At 41.5% G+C, this 21,167-nt stretch overlaps 3 protein-coding genes across 3 annotated transcripts; 1 reads left to right on the forward strand and 2 right to left on the reverse strand.

Annotated features, from left to right (window-relative positions):
• Positions 1 to 10,993: 10,993 nt before the first annotated feature.
• On the forward strand, positions 10,994 to 13,263 carry LOC103993523 (aspartyl protease family protein At5g10770-like). The gene is made up of 2 exons (XM_009413619.3): positions 10,994 to 11,154; positions 11,901 to 13,263. Exons 1-2 carry the CDS (start codon positions 11,016 to 11,018, stop codon positions 13,154 to 13,156), a joined length of 1,395 nt encoding a protein of 464 aa, XP_009411894.3. The 5' UTR covers positions 10,994 to 11,015; the 3' UTR covers positions 13,157 to 13,263.
• Positions 13,033 to 16,573, reverse strand: LOC135679069 (protein ENDOSPERM DEFECTIVE 1-like). Its single transcript, XM_065192465.1, has 7 exons — positions 15,291 to 16,573; positions 15,078 to 15,197; positions 14,325 to 14,441; positions 14,139 to 14,228; positions 13,517 to 13,624; positions 13,260 to 13,376; positions 13,033 to 13,172 (listed from the first exon to the last, which is right to left on the reverse strand). The coding sequence occupies exons 1-6, from the start codon at positions 16,410 to 16,412 to the stop codon at positions 13,320 to 13,322; spliced, it is 1,614 nt and encodes a 537-aa protein (XP_065048537.1). The 5' UTR covers positions 16,413 to 16,573; the 3' UTR covers positions 13,033 to 13,172; positions 13,260 to 13,319.
• Positions 16,574 to 19,174: 2,601 nt separating this feature from the next.
• LOC135679074 (uncharacterized) lies at positions 19,175 to 20,170 on the reverse strand. Its single transcript, XM_065192475.1, has one exon. It carries the CDS (start codon positions 20,168 to 20,170, stop codon positions 19,175 to 19,177), a length of 996 nt encoding a protein of 331 aa, XP_065048547.1.
• Positions 20,171 to 21,167: the final 997 nt, after the last annotated feature.

The raw sequence follows: 21,167 nt of genomic DNA on the forward strand, positions 1-21,167 counted from the left end.
AATAAAGAAGAAATACTTAATAGGGAAAGAATAAAAAAAAAAATCCTCGAAAGGAAAGGAACAAACAAAAGAAATAAGAAAGAGGAAACATTAGAGTGGCTTTCAGGATTCTTTCTTCATTGCCATGGGAGCTAAATGCTCTCTCGAACCACAATAAGATCCTCATCCTATTAAAGAGACAGTAATATATTCCCCTTCCACTAAATGACAAGCCCTTGGTAGTTCATGTGTCTCTCTCCTAAGGGATGTTAGACTTCTTCTCCATGGCTAGGCTTCATCTTAAAGTTCTCTTCCCATCTTGTCTGCTTTACTCGGATACCGGTCATATATCCCATTAATGAATGAAAAAGAGTTGATTAAAGATATGCAACTCCACGAGAATCCATTCTCCCCTACTCATACATCTACGATGTCAACTCTAGAAATTCTCTTTATCATCATCTATATGATGAGGTTCTATTCGATCCTTCGTCCAAGGTGGAAGATCTGATTCTTTTTACAATAGAAGAAGTTTATCACAATCCAAGGTTAGATATTTTATCATTTAAAATAAATAAAAGAGACACGAATAATTCACCGAAGGCATCTTTCTTCAATGTCAAAGCGTGTCGATAATAGCTGCATCAGTTCATTCTTTTTTCTCTTAAAAAGAAATATTTTTATTAGATCCTTAAAGATCTACAAAAGGATTTTTGAAGGTCAAACTGTAAAATAAAGACTAATTCAAAAACAAATTTTATTTATATGGATTTTATATACTAGGCAATGGGTTGCTTGATTGCATTGATGAAAGCAATGTAGAATTGTGTGGGCTGTCAACTGATATAAAAGAGCTTTGATGTCATTTATTAGTATTTGAATTCACCATGGGGGTGTCAAGTCTTTGGTTAACATGTCACACAAGGAGTCAGATTCAATTTGCATTACCAAGAGCCTGTGTGTTATTTGTAGCTTGAAGGTCAAGCTTGATCGCCAATGCTTCATAGTGGATTGGTGATCTATTTTATAAATAATTTTTATCCCACCATTTTACAAAAGTCATTCTGGTCACAGTTCTGCAATGAAATAAAACATCAGTGTTTAACTTAACCCAACTAAGGATAATTTATTTTATTTAATCCATATGAAATTATTCATTCTATCACCCTCGGGATAGGTGGATCTAGCATAATGGCTAAAAAAGGCAACTAGCCATTATGCTAGATCCTTGATATAGTGGATAGTTTTCCTGTAAATAGAGATAAATTTTGTACATTTCAGACAACTCAAAGTTGGTTTGTAATGATAGACTGAATTAACTTCTCAAAATCAAGAGAGGATCCCGCTGCTTGCCAATCACCCATATTCTTATATTCTTTGAGGAGAAATTAGGTTGAAAAATTTTGAAACCATTTATCCCTAACTTGAATTGAGTAGAGACATTCGAAAAACAAGTGTGAAATAATTTCAAAGGTATTGTAATATAATGGGAAAATAGTGTGGTTGCATTTGTAGCCGGTGGAGTCTATCATAAATATAGACAATCACTTTTGGAGCAATTTTCAACAAAATAAGTAGATTTTAGGAGCAATAAAAAACTTTCATAAAGTGTGTCAGCCACACCAATTGAAATCTATAGCATAATTTCTTTGTTTTAGGAAATAATAAGTATATTTAGCTATAGCTTTACATTACATATGAGCAATCCAAATCTATAAATCATACAAATGAGTAATTTTAATAGAGTTAATATGAGCAATCAATTCCTGGTCGAACCTTTCTGATAACAATTGGGTGTCCCAGCTACCGGATCATATAAAAGAGTTCATACTAATAACCTTTGATAAAATCGAGATATAAAAAAAAAAATTTTAAGACAATGATAAATAAAAAATCCAAGGATCATGAAAAATAATGAGATAAATAATGAAATGCAAGTCTAGTTTTAATTTTGTGAAAAATATCATCATATTCATGAGGTGGGGGATGCTTGGGGGCGATAGATGCACCAAGATATTTAAAAGAGAAGCATCGTTCCTTGAAACCTAAAATAAATATATTTTAAATCTCGTATGTCCCAAAATAAATCTAGGGAAGTAAATTTTTGATTTGGATAAATTGATGCATTCGTTGGTGAGCAACTTATAAGCAAGAATTCTTCTTAACTTTAAAATATAAAAGATGTTATCAGCTATATGATATGGCTAATACTATAATTAGGACGAATTTAAGAGGAGAAGATGCTTAGAATAAATAACTTGAGCAAAGAGCTAGGTTAAATTTTACACAATCACGATATATAGATAAGGAGAGAGCGAGTTCGTTGTCTAGTATACTAGTGAAAGGCAAGAAAATATGTATTATAATGAGACAAGCAAAAGTTGGATATCAGGAAACATAAGCTTTTATCCTATTTTGAAATTTATATCAAAAATTCATAATAAAAGGAACAGAAAAAATAATAGACCAAGCGAGGTGATCAAAAACTTTTTCAAAGTCAATTTTAATCATGACTAAAGGATTTTTGCCTTTGGAGGAGTAAATGGTATGAGTAATCTCCTATGTAATTAGGATATTATCATAGATACTTCGATTAGGAAGAAAGCTTGACTGATAGAGACTAATCAGATGCTGAGGATAAGGTTTCATGCGATTAGAAATAACCTTAGCTAAAATGTGATAGCTAATATTGGATAAAGTAATAGGTTGATAATAAGCAACCATAGTTAGGTTTTTAATCTTGGGGTTAAAATTGAGGAAGGTTTTGGTCCAACTAGGAGGGATAGAAGTATGTTGGTGGAACCATTTAAAAATATTAAAGAGGGAGGGGGCAATGATATCTCAATATGCTTAGTAGAACTCACACATAGAGCTATTAGGGCTAAGGTTTTTTTTTCAACCCTGAAGATTAGACTACAGAGTAAATCTCATCTATAGTGAATAGTTTGATTAGAGAGAGTCATCCCCCATAGTGAGAGCTATGAGAGGTCATAGAGGGCTGAAATAAAGTTGAGGTGTAGGAAGGATATTATCATAAATTAATATAATACTAATGAAAAAGGGAGTTGATCTCATTAGTGTCTAGAATCAACTTAGTTCAAAATACCTATAATAAAATTTTTACGATGATAGTTTTCAATAATATTATAAAAATATTTAATTTTACAACTGTCATCATTAATCCAAGAATATTTCATTTTGGCCCATCATTAATCAGCTAAAAGTTATATAGAGAGTTAACCACTAAAGATTAGAATTAGAGGAGATACTCTTCAATTTAAGATTCAAAAGTCATGATAGTATTTTGAAGACTCTCTAAGTTATACTCCAAATTGCCAAGAGAGCATTTGTTATAATGCAAAAAAATACCTTTCAACTTACAAAGATTTATATGAAAATGTACAAAATGGTTAGTGTCATTCGAAGGATGAGTCCAATTGGACTTAACCAAATTAATTATTCCAGGTTATTCAAATTAAAAGTTTTAAAATTAAAAAATATATGTGACAATAATATCCATATATTTTATATGAAACTTGAGTGGAACATGATATGTTATAAAAAGGTGATAAACAGAATAGCTATTAAACAACTAAAGATAGAGAAGATTGGCCAAACCCCTTCAAAACAAACAAAGATGCATGTATCACTTTTTTTATTATTATATATTTGTCAAATCATGTAAAATGCAATTGAAGTCGTCTAAAATACACTAAGGAGTATCAAAAAAGTTAAGCTCTGAAACATTATTCAAGAGATTATTTTGAAAAAACTTCGAGTTGCTAGGATAGATACCAATAAGAAGCCAAGGTTGACTATTTTACAATTGAAAAATAGAATGAATGAACTATGATTGAGTAAATGTCACATGTACTTCCATTAATTGAATTCTAAGCAAGGAGAATACCCCCTAAAGTGCCTATGATCGGTTGCGATACACCTCTCCAATTCCTATCGAAACTATAAATTATTTTATTGGATTGCTCCTCCAAAGTATGAGTTTCCTACAAAAGGATTAGTATAGATCTATTCATTCTAAAAAACATATAAGAGAAAATATCTAATTGTTTTACTTCATATGTCTCTATAATTCCATGATACAAAGATCATAATTCCTTATTAAGGGGGTTGGAAATCAATCTATTAACCAGACAAATAATAGTATATTGTAGTGCATCTTCATATATATAGATAAAATTTTTTTATATTTTCTTACCCTTGATGATATTGTTGATGACTTTGAGGTTAGAGTGTCTTATGACCTTAATGAATAAGGATTATAGGGAGCTAAATCCTTTATCCTATGCTCCAAGAAGTCATATAAGAGGTCAGAATCATTAACACGGTGAACAACGTTTGAAGGGTTCATCATGTCAGGGGAGGCAACATATCATTTTGATCTTTTGCATCTCATGGTTGGCCATGTCTTGTGCTTCGAGTGAACTGTCAATCATCGAGTCTCCCATCGAAGGAACAAATGAAAGAAGTATCAGTGGCATAGAGGGGTTTGGGTGAGGAATAGATGAGTTTGAGTTGAATGTCACATGCGCACATGAGGGATTTAAAGTTGGCAATCGTTCAACATCCATGTGATTTGCTTCTATATGCACGATATTCTTAGTGTGATTTGGTTTTATGTCTAAAGGCTTAGATGAAGCAGTGGCAACTAAGATAGGATAAATTAGATTATGGAGAAGAATCAGATCCATAACCATATTGGGATTAGCTAACTCGTCTCCTTTCATTAAAACCATAGCTTATCTATCGAAGCCATAGCCATGTTCTCTAAATCATAACTGGTAGCAAAATTATTCCTAAAAGGTGTGGGATATTTGATAGTGAAATTATGAACCAAATCACAACTGGTAGTAGGATTAGTGACAAAAGGTGCAGGATTATTGACAATGAGATTATGAATCAAATCACTAATTTATGGATTTTCAATCATTAAAATAAGAGTGACAACAGAATCTTAGGATTATTACTGGCGACGGCACTAAACAAGAAAACAAATGATGTTTTGGAATCATTCATAGTTGTTATAGACGAATTAATATGTGAGGGATTAGAGGTAAGATAGCTATTAGATTTAACATAATCATCACTCATAAGAGTGTTTATGGAAGGAGAAGCGCTTGACAACATTAGGAGAGTGTTAGAATCCTTAGTTAAATTTTCCTTCATGTGAATGACACGTGTTGAACTGCTTGGTTGAGGCTTCATCATCATTGTCACCGATAGCTCTTCCGATGCTTCCATTAGTACTCTTTTATGATGAGATCAATACTAACTCTTACTTATGGGTCGAATATAAAATTACCATTCATTGTCTCACCAGTCGAATATAATTGAGTCTCCTATACTTGGGTAGTAAGAGCTACATCCAAATATTCTGATGACATGATTAGGGTGGTAGAGGAGGAACTTAGCTTGATAGCATAGGTATTAGTTCGATATCCTAATCGACTATAATGATAACAAAGGGAAGGAATGTTTTCATAAGAGATAATTTGAAATAAATCATCGTGAAATTCACCAATCTAGATTTCTTATTTAGAGGTTAGGTGATACCAATCTCAATACAAACATAAGTGAAACAACTACACTCAATTTTGAGAAAATGAGGATTGATCATAATGGGACAATCTAATAGAGAAGTAATTTGGAATAGAGACTCTTCATTCCAATACTCTAAGGGCAGGTATTGAAGGTGAACCCAGATGGAAGTAATGTCAATTCGAGTGGTCATTGGTTGAAGTTAGGATACCAAGAGATAAATTAAAATACATCACCATTGAGATGCTAGGGTCCTTTAGTGAGGACCTAAACAACATCGGCCTTTGTGTGAAAACAAAAGAGAAAAAAAAATTAAATTCTAGATCCAAGACCAAGGGGGGATTAGCTAGTGATATAGTCTAGAAATAACATATTTGAAGATAATAAGAGAGGGTGGACGATAAAAAAAATTACCTATGAAACAAGAAGACCAAGGGCGATGCCATACTTGGAAGTTTCTCGAGTTAGTAGAAGAAACTTTAATCTACTTTTAAGTGGGAGTGGTGTAGAAAGCATCCAATTTTTATAGGAGAGAATGAGAGAGAAACAGATAGAACATATGCTCAAGAGGTGAGGCGAGGAGAGACCCGAGCATTCTTTTTTGGATTCTTTCCGAGATCTAAAGATTTAGGTAGAACATTGAAGCCAAGGGGACTGAGAGGTAGAGGGAGGTTAGGAGTATGATAAAGTATTCTCAGTTTAATTTGGTTGAGATGTACTAAGAAGTCTTTGGATATAATTGAAAGGACTTTGAATGAATAATTTGGTATTGATTTACAAAAAATTCATGATACGATCCGTCGGACACCCAAATTAGTATTAGAATGAAATAGGAATAAGTGAGGATGAATTATGTGAGGGAGACATTTTTTTATTGACCTTTTATAGCCAATTTTTATTAGAGAAAATATCTAGCATTACTAATGTGGCCAACCGAATGCCTTAGTCTATTTGTGCTACTTCGATCATCATATATCAAGCCCTAATATAAGATAAATATTTCTCCTATCACTCACACACACACACACGCGCGCACACACACACACACACACACACACACACACACACACACACACACACACACACACACACACACACACACACACACACACACACACACACACACACACACACACACACACACACACACACACACACACACACACACACACACACACACACACACACACACACACACACACACACACACACACACACACACACACACACACACACACACACACACACACACACACACACACACACACACACACACACACACACACACACACATACAATAATATCATAAAGGCTCAATTATTTGAGATCAAGCGGGTACATAGATCTTTTATTATCATTCATCTCTATAAAAGTCATATTATTAGTTACTTAAGAGTATTTAAATATATATTTATAATTTTTAATAGTTTTTATTGTTATAAAAATTATTTATATATATATATATCATATATTTTTAATTTTTAAATATATATATTTAAATATATATTTAGTTACATAGATCTTTTATATTTATAATTATTTCGCGCTACCGGTCTCCCTAGCATATGTTCGTACCCAAGTAAAATTTTCTCATTTACAAGTTATACATGTTTATTAACAAATGATTTAAAAAAATTATAATAACTCCATATATTCATGTCAATATTTTCATCTCATCAATAACATACTGTTAAATAAACATTCAGATAGATGGATCGATGAAGCTATTGTAATAGAAATTATTAACCGATTTTAATCGCATATTCAAAGTATCATTTGATCCACGTAACACTTCATGATTCGTGTAGCTAATGATGCCTGTCTATCCATCTGCTACTTGGCAATCCATGCTACTACTGATCACCACATACATCCCACCAATAGTGGCAAAACAGCTATGAACACTCCTCCAACAGTGGGTGGATTAAAGCAGGTGTGCAACTCAAGAAGATTCCCTTATCCCCTGATCATGCATTAACAAAGTCAAGCTGCCTCATCTTTTCCTCCTCCAATTCCATTCCATATGGATTATTATTATTATTATATTGAGAGGCTGAGGTGCAATTGGTGGTTGCAAGGCTAGTCCAGTGAGGGAGTAGCATGCTTGAGACTGCCATGGATCTAAGTTGACTATGACAGCTGAAAGGGAAGGGTTGAAAGGAGGAGCTCGAAGTGACATGAGTGCCCATAACCTCCACTTTGGATTACATTAAGATCAGATTTAGTGTCGAGTGAGTGCATGCAGTATGTGGCATCCAAGTGGAGAAGATGGGTTTGGCTGTGGATGAAAGAATGGATGGGGATTCTTTTTCTCTTCAAATGTGATAATTCTTTCTCTCATGGAGGATTTAGAGCATGTACTTTCGTTAAGAAAATGATATTTAAGTTCAACAAGAATTTTATTTTTCAAAAATGATGTAAAATTTTATTCTATATGTGATCGTAAAAACAAATAAAATAAAAATAAATCGTATCGTGCTAGTATCAAGTAATATGTTTTCATAATATATATCTGTATCGAACGATACAGTCAAGATTTGAATTTGTGATATTTTCAATTTAAATTCAATAGCCATGGATTAGAGAAAATTTACCACACAACATCAAGAAGTTTGATAAAGAGAATATAAATTTGCATAGAATTAATTATACATTATGTGTATATCTCTTTCGTTAATATTCATTCAGAAATTATATTAATTATAATATTAAGATCCTCCATGTAGATCTTAAGATTTCACATGTATGAGAAAATATTTAAGAAAAATAAATCATTGTGATTAGGGAAAAAAAAACTCGTCTCAATTGGTTAGCAGAAAGTATTTGAGATAGCAATAAATTAAGATTACAATATTATCTAAAGTGACGAATTATGGTGAGCAATGTCCGACTATGGAACCTGAAATACACCATTGCGGCAGAAAGTTCTTCCCATGTCTTGCACAGTACTGTGTTTAACTAGAGACAGAAAGAAAGCCATTGCACTTTGTAGAGCATCTTTGGCACCAGTTGACAAGGATCATCAAAGATATGTCTTGGATTCATGTTAAATTGGAAAAGATTTGCTCAGCAATGAGATGACATGGATTCATCTTGGCACATACTATCTGAATAAGGCATAGTGGTTGGCAATGTTCAGTTTGGAACATGGAGCATACCATTGCAACAGAAAGGTTATTCCCAAAGTCTTGCACACTGTATTGTATTGGACTGGAGAGAGACAGCCTTGGAACTTTGCAGAGCATCTTGGCACACAACTCTAGTTGACAAAGATCAACGATGAGATGCCATGGGTTCATGTGAAATAGGAGAATTTAATTGCTCGGCAGTAGTAGATCGCTCTTCTTGATATCATTAATTGGCAAAAAAATTTAAGCCTTTTGCACACAACCAAATCATATCAAGCCTGCTGATGAGAATAAGCTAATGTTCATCCAGAATTCTGATTTGCTCTAACCATTTTACAGCATCGATTTATTCGCCGAATCCTGCTTAGCAGAAATGATAAGATATATGATTAGATAAATGAATTGCAAAGAACAAGTCAGCAGATTCACAAATTGAGTATTCACTTTTGGCACATAGAATTGAACTGACCAAGAAAGAGCATAAATGAATAGTTGTTGCTGGTCATTCATGTCATGCATATTGTGGAATGAGCAGAAGGAACAGATAGAAACGGAGGGAAAGGGGGAAAATGGAACACATGCAAAAGTAAAAAATAACACTTTAATCAACATGGAGGTTTAAAAGCTTTGCTTGCTTCTATCTCAGAGATAGATAAAAGATTACACCAAACACTAGCTCAGCCAGTGACAAAACACCTCTGATAAGAAGAAAGTTGTACACCACAAAATAGCAAAGCTTCACTCTTTGGAACAAAGAACAATTAGCTTATCACTCACACATGAACACATGCATATCATATGAATGAACAACTAGTGCAGGCCATAGTAAGATATGAAATAACGGAGGAGTTAGTGAAATCAATTAGTCTTTGCCTAGAAATGGATACAGATACATATCATATAAGATTTATAATGTTTTGGTTGCATAGTTTATGTATGCAATGAAAGATATGTCAGAAAAGAAAAAGAAATATAATTGAATATGGAAATAGTAGATAATCAGCACAGATTCATTCAATTATTGCATGTTTGAGTTTTCCATTGTGCATCTCTGCCTGACTAAACTCCACTGTTGTGCATCTGTCTTACTCAACTCCACTGGTAATGTCGCAGAGCTTGATATTGTTCAGCCATCATCAAGCAGCTGTGGTTGACACAAGTTCTGAGTTTAGATAAAGAGATTTAGCTCAAGCCTAATCAATATATTTCAGACCAAGTCACTGATGTGCTTAGTTCTGATCGATTTACTATTTTCAATTGCATCAACGATCAAGAGTGTAATCTAGTTTTGTGTAGTTTTGAGCTTGGGACAAGCTTAATCTTTAACCTATTTAAGCAACTGCATCAAGGTATGAATTGTGTTATTCCTAGAACAGTAAATCATCTCTTGTTTGGAAATCAGACTACCAGGTCCAACTGCAGTTACAGCTTTTGATGGAATGTTGATACATGGTGATTAACATGTATATGATATATTCATATGATGCATTTAGGCATAATAAGAATGGTGGTGTCAGAGTTGGCTCCTGCAATTCCAAATCCTGCCTAATCAGTTCTGATATCAAGGAAATGATATGTTGATGAGCAGAACCATCTAGTTGCCTGCCTAAGTCTTCTATCTTAAGCAGAATTCACAACCTGATAGTGCCCAAGTTCATATTATTATAATGATAGGATTAATGATGCTGACAGACATCAACTTAAGAAAAAGCCCACAGATGATTTCCACCACTATACCTTGTATTTGCTAACACTAATGTGGAGAAAGAATCCAAGTGCATCTTTGCAGAATCACCAAACAAGAAGCTTTAAGGTGGCACACAACCAAGCAAAATACTAATTTTGTCTATTAGTTGATCACCACCTAATCATCTAACAAGTTATGGTCTCTCTGTGACTACTTGAACCTGTAGCTAACATGCCATAAATCTTTTTTATTTTATTATAAATGCATCCTAACTTTAAGGATGAATATATATAACCAAGGAAGAAAGTACCTATATATGAAACATCTGACATGAAATCATCCTTCTTTTTTGTGTCATCAGCATGACATGAGGAGGACAACTTAGGAGTATGATCTGGGTTGTCATCAAAGTGAAACCCACTCAAGTGTGCCTTCCATTTTGCATGCTCGGTGGATTCCACTATGTAAGTTGAATTGGACCACGTGTGGACCTGATAAGGTTTTAGTTCTTCTCTGACTAGGACTCAATGCAACATGACATTGAGAGACCGAGAGACCAAGAAATTTCTTCAATTCTTCCATTACTTCAATAAACAACTGCACTACCATAAAGATTTCTTGTATATATAATCCCCCCTTGGCCTCCACCTCTGTACTCAGTAGCCATGGCTTCTCTTTCCTCTTCTATTCTTCCTACACTGATGGTTGTTCTTATGTGTTCCCATGTCAGGGGAGAACAAGGAAGCTATCACAAGATCAGTATTCATTCTTTATTGCCTAGCAAAGTGTGTTCATCATTCAAAGGTGTGACTGTTTCTCTTCTATGCTAATTTGGTGTGATATTAGATAGTACACAGTCATCAGAGCTCTCACAATTAATATAGGAGAGAAAGATGCAACCAAAGAAATATACACTAAATTGTCTAGATGAACTTTGCGTTGCCTATTATTCTAAAGTTCTAAATTTCTAATATCATGAAGATTGGTTTAGTTCATTCTGATGCAGAAAAATTGCAAGATTATGTACAGAAAGTATGTTATGCGCTACTTGTTCTACAATTCTAATCTCCACTGCACTTTTACCTCTAAAAAGAACAAGGCTATTTAGGTCCTGAGATATCAATGATAGATTCACCCAAAACCAGAGAAATATACAATGGGAATGAAAGTGACTTGCATGCAGTTTAGAAATATTAGAAGAAGGTGTGAATTCAGTGGATAATGCATCATTCATTTATGGTAGGATCCATGCCACTAACTGCAAACAAGATAAGATAGAATTCCACATGAATGAAAGGCCAAAAGCTAAGTGACTCTCTATGACGCTTGGTTGGATTCTTTTCATTTAAAACGAATTAGTATATATTTAGATCATAAACAAGCTTCATGATATATATATATATATATATATATATATATATATATATATATATATATATATATATATATATATATATATATATATATATATATATATATATATATATATATCAATTAGAGGATACGAAGAACATGAAGATAAATAAGCTAACTTTGTATTCTGAACTCAGAGTCTGCAAACTTCAATTTTACGAGGTTGAAGGTAACTCACCGGCACGGACCATGCTCGCCGCTCCGCAGCCACCCGACGCCCCTCCCTGAGCAGATTCTAGATGAGGATCGATCCCGAATCGATTCACTCCGCCGCCGGATCGCCGCCGCTGCTACCTCGGCCAAGTTGGACAGGCAGCGGGGGTCGCAGGTGGGATCGAAGATCCCAGTGCGGCCCGGCAGCTCTGTAAGTACCGGAAACTACGTCGTCACCGTCGGATTCGGCACCCCGAAGAGGGACCAAACCGTCATCTTCGACACCGGGAGCGACATCACATGGATCCAGTGCCAGCCATGCGTCACCTACTGCTACGAGCAGCAAGACCCGATCTTTAACCCATCTGCCTCCTCTACTTACGCCAACATCTCGTGCAGCTCCACCTACTGCTCCGATCTCGATATCTCCGGCTGCAGCTCGTCAGCCTGTCTCTACGGGGTGCAGTACGGCGATAACTCCTTCAGCATCGGCTTCTTTGCCCAGGACACGCTCACGTTGTCCCCCACCGACGTAATACCCAAGTTCCCGTTCGGGTGCGGCGAGAGGAACCGCGGGCTCTTCGGCAAGGCCGCAGGGCTGATGGGCCTCGGCCACGGTAAGCTGTCGCTGGTCACGCAGACGTACCAAAAATACGGTGGCGTCTTCGCCTACTGCCTGCCGCCGACGTCGAGCTCCACGGGCTACTTGACCTTCGGCACCGGCTACCCATCGTCGAAAGTCAAGTTCACGCCGATGGTGACGGACGCGAGCACGCCGACTTTCTACTACCTCAATCTGATGGCTATAAGCGTCGCCGGCCAGCGCCTCCCGATATCGGCGAAAGTGTTCAACGACGCCGGGACGATCATCGACTCCGGCACCGTCATCACACGGCTCCCGCCGACGGCGTACTCCGCGCTGCGGTCGGCGTTCCGGCAGGCCATGTCGAGCTACAAGACGGCATCTGCGCTGTCCATACTGGACACGTGCTACGACTTCACAGGACACAGCACGGTGTCCATTCCGACGGTGGCGTTGCAGTTCGGCGGTGGCGTGACGATGGAGCTCGACTTGTCGGGGACACTCTACGTCGGGAGCCAGTCGCAGGTCTGCCTAGCCTTCGCCGCCAATGGCGATGACAGCGATGTGGGCATACTGGGGAACGTGCAGCAGAAGACCTTCAACGTAGTCTATGATGTCTCCAAGAAAAAGATTGGGTTCGGCCCAGGAGCCTGTTAGGTTGAAGCTACTTCACCTGTGGTTGGGAGATTGATCGATTACATGATTGATGATGAACAAACCAAATTAGCTATGAATAAGAATGTAAAGGCAGCAACTTTACTTCATCTGTGGTTTGGCTGTTGAATGGCAGTCTCACCGAGTCAGAAATTGCAAAGGTTGGCTATGTGTTGCTCTGCTTCGCTTGAATGAGTTGGGTTCTCAAGCAGCATTCCTTCACCTAAGAATAAGAAAAAGGAAAGAAATTGTTGCAGATATATTAGCATCAGACACAAAAGTGAAAGAAGAAGCTGATGCTGCAGCAAAGAGTAATCTCCTAAGGAGGAGGTGAAACAACAACTTCAAGTGAAGTTGTCAAACCTGCAAGTCATGTGCTTGCGACAAAAGATTTCGACATTCCTCGATCAGAGCTCTCTGAGTACTGATTACACTGGCCAGATCTGAGGCTGCATCATCAATATCTTCAGCCTGTTGTGGGACTACTCCATTGTTAGTAGAGGCTAGTAATGTAAAAGATTAGCATGGTAGAACATTGCAACTAAATAATTCATGGGCCATAAACTGCAAGAGATTTGAAATCTTTAGCTAAAACTGAAAGAGGACTGGTGCATATCTACACTTGGTGATCCAATTTATCAATACTTATTTACACTCACTATAGTAATCTAGTAAGCATAGTTCCTTTACAGAAATTTATAAAAGTACAAATTTGGCATTCAGGAAAAATCACATAGATTTCAATACTCATACAGAATGATATGAAGAAAAGAAAGATGGACGAAATGTGCATGGTAGTGATTGATTATATATTGTTTTGCCGAAGAACAAGCATGTTGCGATAACGAGAACAGTATACAGCAACTAGACTTGCGACAAAATTCCTTGTGTGGAAAGGACATTAATTTTTTGTAGATCAATTCACAACTCGAACAATTATATCTTTAAGTAATGTATTGTTATTTTGTGTGCAAAAAGACTTCACCTTTGGTAGAAATCTCGCAACACATGGAGTCAATGAGTCCACCATAAGTAATGCAGAGTCCAGAACTTCCTTGAGTTCTCTCATATCTACCTGCAAATAAGATCAAATAATAGGTCACGATCAACCAGAAAGGCAATGAAAAATATATCACATTTCTTGGAGTGATTAACCCAAAAGGTGTCGTACCCTCGCATTCCCAGTGACTGGAAGTCGAAGTGAAGCATCTTGAAGAGCCTTTGTTGCCCCTAAAACAGATCTTGAATGTTCGTCTTCAAGAATGGTCCACTCATCCAAATGCAGCATCTAAAATAAAGAAGAGTCACGATACTATAACACTTTTTATCGTATAACTATTTTTGTCACAAGTACTAGCATATGATCATGAACATGATGTTGCATGCTTTGCTCTTAGCATAAAATGGATCCATAAATCATAAACTAAAGCTCTAGCTGAATTTATAGCTTACTAAGAGGGAATTATTTCATAAGATTCACTTAAAACTCTGCCTAAAAAGAATAGAAGACAAATTTATCATCCTACCAGTGCTCCAATACAAGTATTTAAGACCACCATTATCACCATGGTGGAGACCTTAAATTTCAAGGTTTTCCTTGTGCTAGTAGCTTGATTTCCTTGAATGAGAGACAGTTGAAAGGAAATGTAAGAAGGAATGATGCAATTTTCAACAAAATTAGAGTGATGAGCCTGGAAAATCTGATGCCTAAGCAAGCAAGTCTCAGCGGAATTGGCGAGCAGCTATTGTATTTTCTATAAACTGAACTGAAATCTCAGGCCTACTGCAAAATTCTTGCCCATTCCAAGCAGAAAAGCAAATCTTAAGAGCAAAGATATCATGGTAGATGAGAGAATTGAAATCCATGCATATATAGATACAGATGACGATATGAAGGTAGCATCGGTAGAAGAACAAATCTTACTTGATGATGGATGATGGCCAATAAACTCTCTCTTCTTTTAATCTGTTCAAGCCGAATTCTCTTCTCTGCAACAGAGCTTTGAAGCTTTGCAATCCTCACCGAGAGCCCGTACAGTGATTTCTGAGAATAACTCAATACTGTTCAGTATCTGTTTTGTGATCAACGAAAAAGAAAAATCTAAGCATCACTGCAGCCTCCACCACACTCACTAACCTCGGCAGCAACCCTCCGAGGTTCCACTGCCCTCAGTGCTCTCGCATTGACAAATCTCCACTGCATGTAATGGTTGTCGAGTAGCCTAAGTACATGGGCATCCTCCTGCCAGCCCACCGCCTTCCTCCCTTTCTTCACCTCTGCGCCTGGCTTAGCACAAGGTGGTTGCGGCAGCCTCGACGAGAAGAGGGGCCTACTGACGGACCTGCTCAGATTGAGCACATGCTGCTGTTGACGACAGGAGATAGCCGAGCTCAGAGAGCTGAAGCAAAGCGAGGTGGTTGATGCTCTAAACGTAGGGTCCTTGGCGGCGCCTTGCCAGCCGGAACACGCATCTACTGCAGCAGGTCTGGCCGACAAGGTTGGCAAGGGATCGGCCTCCCGCATGGAGGACAGGATCTCGGCGCTCGACCTCGCTCTGCAAGGCGCAGGGGGGAGGAGGGGCGGACTGTAGCAGAGGCCGCCCTGACTGCTGACGGTGCAAGTCTCCGGATCAGAAAAAGAATTCTCCGAGGAGGTTTCTTCCCACCTGTAGTCGCTGCTTCCATAAGCACGGCCGTGGCCCTCGGGAGGAAAGAGGCTCACCCGGGCGGGGGTGGGCGGCCGAGGGTTCGTCCTCGGAACGCCGGTGTTATTCACAACAACAGGGCGCGCCATCGGGGTTCCCGGCCTCAGCCTCCGACTCGATTCAGCAAGCCGCGGCGGCTGCTCTGCTACGTCATTACGGCTGTTGTCAGCGAATAATCGGACGACGGCTCTCTTCTTGAGAGTGCCGGGAGGTTTGCTTTGGGCGGAGAAGGGGAGGCGGGTCTCCAAGCTGCGCCTGATGGATGCCAGGGGCTGGTTCTCGTCGGTCTCCTCGGGTGCATGGGGCTTCTGCTGCCGGTGCTTCTGGGGAAGGAGTGACAGGGACGAGGGAGGGGGGAATCCGTTCGAGGCGGCGAGGAGTTGTCGTTCGGAAGAAGAGGAATGGGAGGGGGACAAGTAGCGAGAGCCGACCTGCTTTACACGAGAGCGTCGGGGCCTCCTGTCGGTGGCCAGAGGGGTGGGGGCCGGTGCATTTGCCGCCGCCCACGATGGCGTAGGAGGTGGGATGGTCGAGGAACGGCGATCGGACTCCATGATCCGATTCCCGAGGTGGAACAAGGAACGGAAACCGAAGGGGGAAGAGAAGGAGGAGGAGAGGCGGAACAAGATCAAGAAGGGGGGAAGAACTAGCCGTCGGATGGAGGGGAGGCGGGGGCGACGGGCACAGCAACGGCTAGTTTCCTGAGGGCGTTGATCCTGAGCAAATACCTTCCATACCCGTTTCGGCGTTACCCTTTCGGACCCCTGCCATCTTCTTAAAGGGGCCTGTGAGGGTCCCACAAGACTAATCTGGGGGGACGGCAGGATTCGCCCCGGCAGTACGAAGCGACGCGATTATACAGGCGATTTGATTTGGTCATTTTACCGACCTTCCCCAAAACCAGTAATTTTCGTATGAATCCCTAAAAGTTGCTTCTCTCATTCCTATACTATTGGAAAGGACTGATATAAATATAACATGTATATTATATACCTGTAAAATTTAAAATGTTAAGCATAAGCTATTATTTTTTATTGAGTGAAAATTTATATTCCTCACCTGCAAGTGAATCTTTTTCACTACCATTAAATTAACTTTTTTAATTATTAAAAATTTATCAAATGAGACTTTGAATCCTTACTTTCCTATAAGTGGGTCTCCTATACTGCTAAATTAGTTAAGCGGATTGGCATCCATGCATAAATATATTGGTGCTTTGAACCTTCTAGTACAAAAAATTTATTAGGTAGGATTTTGAAACTTTTATTTATCAAGTGAGATTTTGGTAAATGAATCTTATACATTACCACTATATTAATGTTTTAGTAATGTCTTGTGATCAATTCTCATCTTCACTTTTATCTTTTTGAAAAAAAGACTTATCTATCATAAAATTCTAATAAACTATCATATCCATAATAATTCCATATTTAATATTTTGAAATTTTGAATTTAACTACTGGTTTTTCGTGAGGAATCTTCAATATTGGAAGAACAAATATATCATATAACCAATGGAAAGGTCAAACTGAATTATATCAATTATAATTATAATTATAATTATATATATATATATATATATATATATATGATGCGGGGGCATCTGTTTAAGCCGTGGCCTCGGGGCCGTCGCGGCTCGGTTCGGGGGTCCGGATGTCGGGGATCTCGGGCTCCGTCCCTCGGGGTCTCCCGTAGGTTGAGCACGGTGGTTCGGGTCGGGAGGTCGGGTCGGTAGTTCGGGTCGGCGGTTCGGGTCGGGAGGCAACTCCGCCGCAGCGCCGGGAAGAGGTGACATCGTCTCGCACCTGCACACAGGTCGGGCCGGGAGCTTGGCCCGACCCCTCTGACGATCAAGTTAGCAACGTGGAGAGGGTTTTGGAGGAAGAGATGGCTCCATACGAGTGTTGTGTGTGAGTTCGTCCTCCCTTTCTCTTTAGAGTTTGGGGGTATTTATAGATGAAGTTTGATGTTACCTGACGTGGTTGTCTGCAGGGCAGGACTGTACCTTCGGTGGCGTCTGACATTGCCACTGGGGTTGCGTGGGAGGCCGAGCTGCTGCAGGGTATGGCGAGCCTCGGGCAGTGTGTCGCTCAGGGGGTTGCTGTCATAGCGTGTCACATCGTCATTTTTACCCCTATCATATGCCCCGGCCCCCCCCCGAAAGGAGCTATGCGTCGGTTCTTGCATGCAGGGGGTCCGATGCATGGCTTCTTACTTCGGGTGGGCTGGTCATGCGGATCCGAGGCGTACGACGCAGGCGGGCTAGCCGCGCGGACGTGTCTCGTGCAACATGGGGCCGAGGTGCGCAACTTAGTCAGGAAGCCGAGCAGGGTTGGACTCGGGGCCGATGGAGCCGATGAGGGCCGAGGAGAACAGCGCAGGCGGGCTGGCCGCGCAGGTGTGTCTCAGGTGGCGTAAAGCCGAAGAGCCGAGGAGCACGACGCAGGCGGGCTGGCCGCGCGGACGAGGTCTCGGGGAACATGGAGCCGAAGGGCTGAGGAGCCCGATGCAGGCGGGCTTGACCGCACAGGTGTGTCTCGGGAGCATGGGGCCAAGGAGCACGACGCAGGCGTACTGACCGCGCAGGCGTGTCTCGGGGACATGGAGCCAAGAAGCACGACGCAGGCAGGCTGGCCGCGCAGGTGTGTCTCGGGAACATGGGGCCAAGGAGCACGACGCAGGCGGGCTGGCCGCGCAGGTGTGGTCTCGGGCATTATGCGGCCGAGGATCACGACGCAGGCGGACAGACCGCGCAGGCGTGGTCGCATTGGTCATGCGACCGAGTAGCACGACGCAGGCGGATAGACCGCGCAGGTGTGGTCGCGATGGTCATGCGACCGAGTAGCACGACGCAGGCGGACAGACTGCGCAGGTGTGGGCTCGGGCATCATGCGGCCGAGGAGGTGGCCTCGGGCATTACGCAGCCGAGGAGGTAGCCTCGGGCATTATGCGGCCGAGGAGCATGGCTCAGGCGGGTAGGCCGCGCTGAGGTGGACTCGGCCGTCTACGACCGAGCCGTGCGAATGCAAAAAAGTGGGAGGTTAGACCGAAGCTAACCGTGAGCCAAGAGGCGGTCAGGTAAACATGGAGCCTTTGCTTGGAAGAGACTGAGGAAGGGGCTAGATTCCTTGCACGAGGATTACACCGGATAGCAACCGCGGGTGCTTGACCGCTGCTACGGGGCCCGTTGCCCAGAGTCGCTCCTCTTCCTTGCGGTCACCCAAGCTTCCGCCGTGACGTACCGGTTGGCTCGCTGGAGCATATCTGGTACTATGGTGGGGGGTCGCTCTACGAGGGACCAGCAGAATCTAGAAGGTCACAAGCCTACCATGAACGCCTGCACTAACAGAGAGGGGTGAGTGTCCGGTAAGCTCCGGATTTGCGTGGCAAAGCGATCCACGAAATGTGAGAGGGGCTCGTCCTCTCCTTGTTTGAATCCGAGGAGCAGCGCCGCGGAGGGCTTCGGCCGAGCATGGGCTGCGAAGTGGAGCTCGAAGTCCTTGGCGAGTTGGCCGAAGGAAGTGATCGCTCCGGTCTTCAGGCCGCCGTACCACGTGAGGGCTGGCCCCCTTAGGGTCGTGGGAAACGCCCTGCACATTAAAGCGTCAGATGTTCCATACAGCGCTAGTTGGGCACGAAAAGTGGCGACATGGTCCGCTGGGTCAGTGGCGCCGTCGTATGCGTCCAAAGAAGGGAGCTGGAAGTTCGGGGGAACGACATGATCTCGTATCTCCGATGCGAACGGAGATCCTCGGTATGTGTCCATCCCGAGCTCTCCCTCTGAGTTGCGAAACTCCTTCTCTAGTTCGTCGAGCCGCTGACTAAGAAAGCATAGCTGGGATCGCAGGGAGTCCGTTGACTCTGGAGATAATACCTCGGGCTCCGGGCGGTCGCCCGGGTTTGTCCTTACCGGATCCCCGAGTGGGGTTGGTCTGACCCGAGGAGAAGTGGAAGGCTCCAGAGGCGTCATGTGGGCCCGAGAGGGCGGCTCTTGTTGCCGTAGCGGCCGAGTCGTAAGTGGGGGTGTCGGTTGGGAGACGAGCGGGATGACGGTTTGCACCATATCCGTCAAAGCTCGGACTTGACGAGCGAGGTCATGAAATGCCTCGGATGACACCGGCGAGGGGACGCTCGGAGCGCCCTCGGGCGGAAGCAGGTCCGGGTTGTCGAATGAACGCCAGTAGCGTTCAGAGGTCGCGGGGAGGTCGTCAGCCCACGACCCGTCACGCAAGGGACGCACGGCCTGCGCCTCTGCTAAGAACGATCCCTCGGCAGGGAGTTTGCCGGGATCAGTCTGAGGATCCCTCGACATTCGGGCCCTCCTTCTAGCGCCAAAATGATGCGGGGGGCATCTGTTTAAGCCGTGGCCTCGGGGCCGTCGCGGCTCGGTTCGGGGGTCCGGATGTCGGGGATCTCGGGCTCCGTCCCTCGGGGTCTCCCGTAAGCCGAGCACGGCGGCTCGGGTCGGCAGGTCGGCGGTTCGGGTCGGCAGGTCGGCGGTTCGGGTAGGGAGGCAGCTCCGCCGCAGCGCCGGGAAGAGGTGACACCGTCTCGCACCTGCACACAGGTCGGGCCGGGAGCTTGGCCCGACCCCTCCGACGATCAAGTTAGCAATGTGGAGAGGGTTTTGGAGGAAGAGATGGCTCGATACAAGTGTTGTGTGTGAGTTCGTCCTCCCTTTCTCTTTAGAGTTTGGGGGTATTTATAGATGAAGTTTGATGTTACCTGACGTGGTTGTCTGCAGGGCAGGACTGTACCTTCGGTGGCGTCTGACATTGCCACTAGGGTTACGTGGGAGGCCGAGCTGCCGCAGGGTATGGCGAGCCTCGGGCAGTGTGTCGCTCAGGGGGTTGCTGTCATAGCGTGTCACATCGCCATTTTTACCCCTATCAATATATATATATATATATATATATATATATATTCTCACTACATTGTGGATTGGTTCATTAGCCATTTGGTCAAACCCATGTTTTAATCTGATACAATCCTTTGGAATATACTGTTGCGAATTGATTTATAATAATTATAGTAGTTATATAGGTAATTATCATGTTTTATAGATATGTTCTAAATAATAATTCATGATCTAGGAGTTATAGGGATAGTATCTATACTTAGCTCAATCATAGGTGATATAATGAGATAAGATAGTTATCACTAGATCCTATAAATAGGGTCATAGCTCACGAAACAAGATAGAGTGTATACGAATATCTTATAAGTATTCTAAGTTTTATCTCTTATTTAATGCTACTTTGGTTTTCTTGATTGAAAGTATTCTTTCTTAATTGCATCATGGTATTATG

This window comes from Musa acuminata, chromosome BXJ1-1, assembly GCF_036884655.1.
Source record: "Musa acuminata AAA Group cultivar baxijiao chromosome BXJ1-1, Cavendish_Baxijiao_AAA, whole genome shotgun sequence".
Classification (NCBI taxonomy): Eukaryota; Viridiplantae; Streptophyta; class Magnoliopsida; order Zingiberales; family Musaceae; genus Musa; species Musa acuminata.

Excerpts from the sequence above, each read along its gene's own strand:
- LOC135679074 (XM_065192475.1), bottom strand. The coding sequence starts at position 20,170 with ATGTCGAGGGATCCTCAGACTGATCCCGGCAAACTCCCTGCCGAGGGA.
- LOC103993523 (XM_009413619.3), top strand. The coding sequence starts at position 11,016 with ATGGCTTCTCTTTCCTCTTCTATTCTTCCTACACTGATGGTTGTTCTT. Across the intron at positions 11,155-11,900 it reads AGTGTGTTCATCATTCAAAG|AGTCTGCAAACTTCAATTTT; the intron begins GTGTGACTGTTT and ends TTCTGAACTCAG.
- LOC135679069 (XM_065192465.1), bottom strand. The coding sequence starts at position 16,412 with ATGGAGTCCGATCGCCGTTCCTCGACCATCCCACCTCCTACGCCATCG. Across the intron at positions 14,229-14,324 it reads CAGTCACTGGGAATGCGAGG|GTAGATATGAGAGAACTCAA; the intron begins GTACGACACCTT and ends TCTTATTTGCAG. Across the intron at positions 13,625-14,138 it reads TTGCGAGATTTCTACCAAAG|GCTGAAGATATTGATGATGC; the intron begins GTGAAGTCTTTT and ends GTCCCACAACAG.